This window comes from Phytophthora parasitica, assembly GCF_000247585.1.
Source record: "Phytophthora parasitica INRA-310 unplaced genomic scaffold supercont2.59, whole genome shotgun sequence".
NCBI classification, from domain to species: Eukaryota; Oomycota; class Peronosporomycetes; order Peronosporales; family Peronosporaceae; genus Phytophthora; species Phytophthora nicotianae.
Window position 1 is genome coordinate 351,110 of NW_008649045.1, and position 441 is coordinate 351,550.

The 441-nt window shown below is 50.3% G+C and overlaps 1 protein-coding gene across 1 annotated transcript; it reads right to left on the bottom strand.

Annotated features, from left to right (window-relative positions):
• Nucleotides 1-5: 5 nt before the first annotated feature.
• Nucleotides 6-155, bottom strand: PPTG_23960 (hypothetical protein; the record flags this gene model as incomplete). Its single annotated transcript, XM_008914371.1, has 2 exons — nucleotides 6-59; nucleotides 117-155. 2 exons carry the CDS (start codon nucleotides 153-155, stop codon nucleotides 6-8), a joined length of 93 nt encoding a protein of 30 aa, XP_008912619.1.
• Nucleotides 156-441: the final 286 nt, after the last annotated feature.

The following is a 441-nucleotide window of genomic DNA, read 5'->3' on the forward strand; positions in this document are numbered from 1 at the left end:
ACATCTTAAACAATGCGGTTAAATTCTCCGTCTTCATTCTCATCATCACGATGATCATCCTCCATGTCAACTCTAGGGGGGGGGGGGGTCAACGGGTACAAATCCGTGGTAAATACCTTCCGTGAAAATGTCATGAGCAGGCAGTCCAACTGCATTGCGAAGTGATGGGACATCCACACGAAAGTTGGTCCAGTTGCCATTGACTTCTAGGCGGATTGTTGCTATATATATCTCTGTCCTGCAGCAGAAGCTGCTACGGATGCGTCAAGGGCCATTGCATGCCGTGTCGTGTTGTCTTCAGGCAAAGTAAAAGACGTATCGTCAGGCTGGCGAGCGTGCGTAGTCACCACATGATTCATTGCAATAGGTCCGAGGTTTACACTGGCCTCTTCTTGGAACCGCAGCTGTCGCGTCTCTAATTTGTGCTGGTGTCGCGCGGTG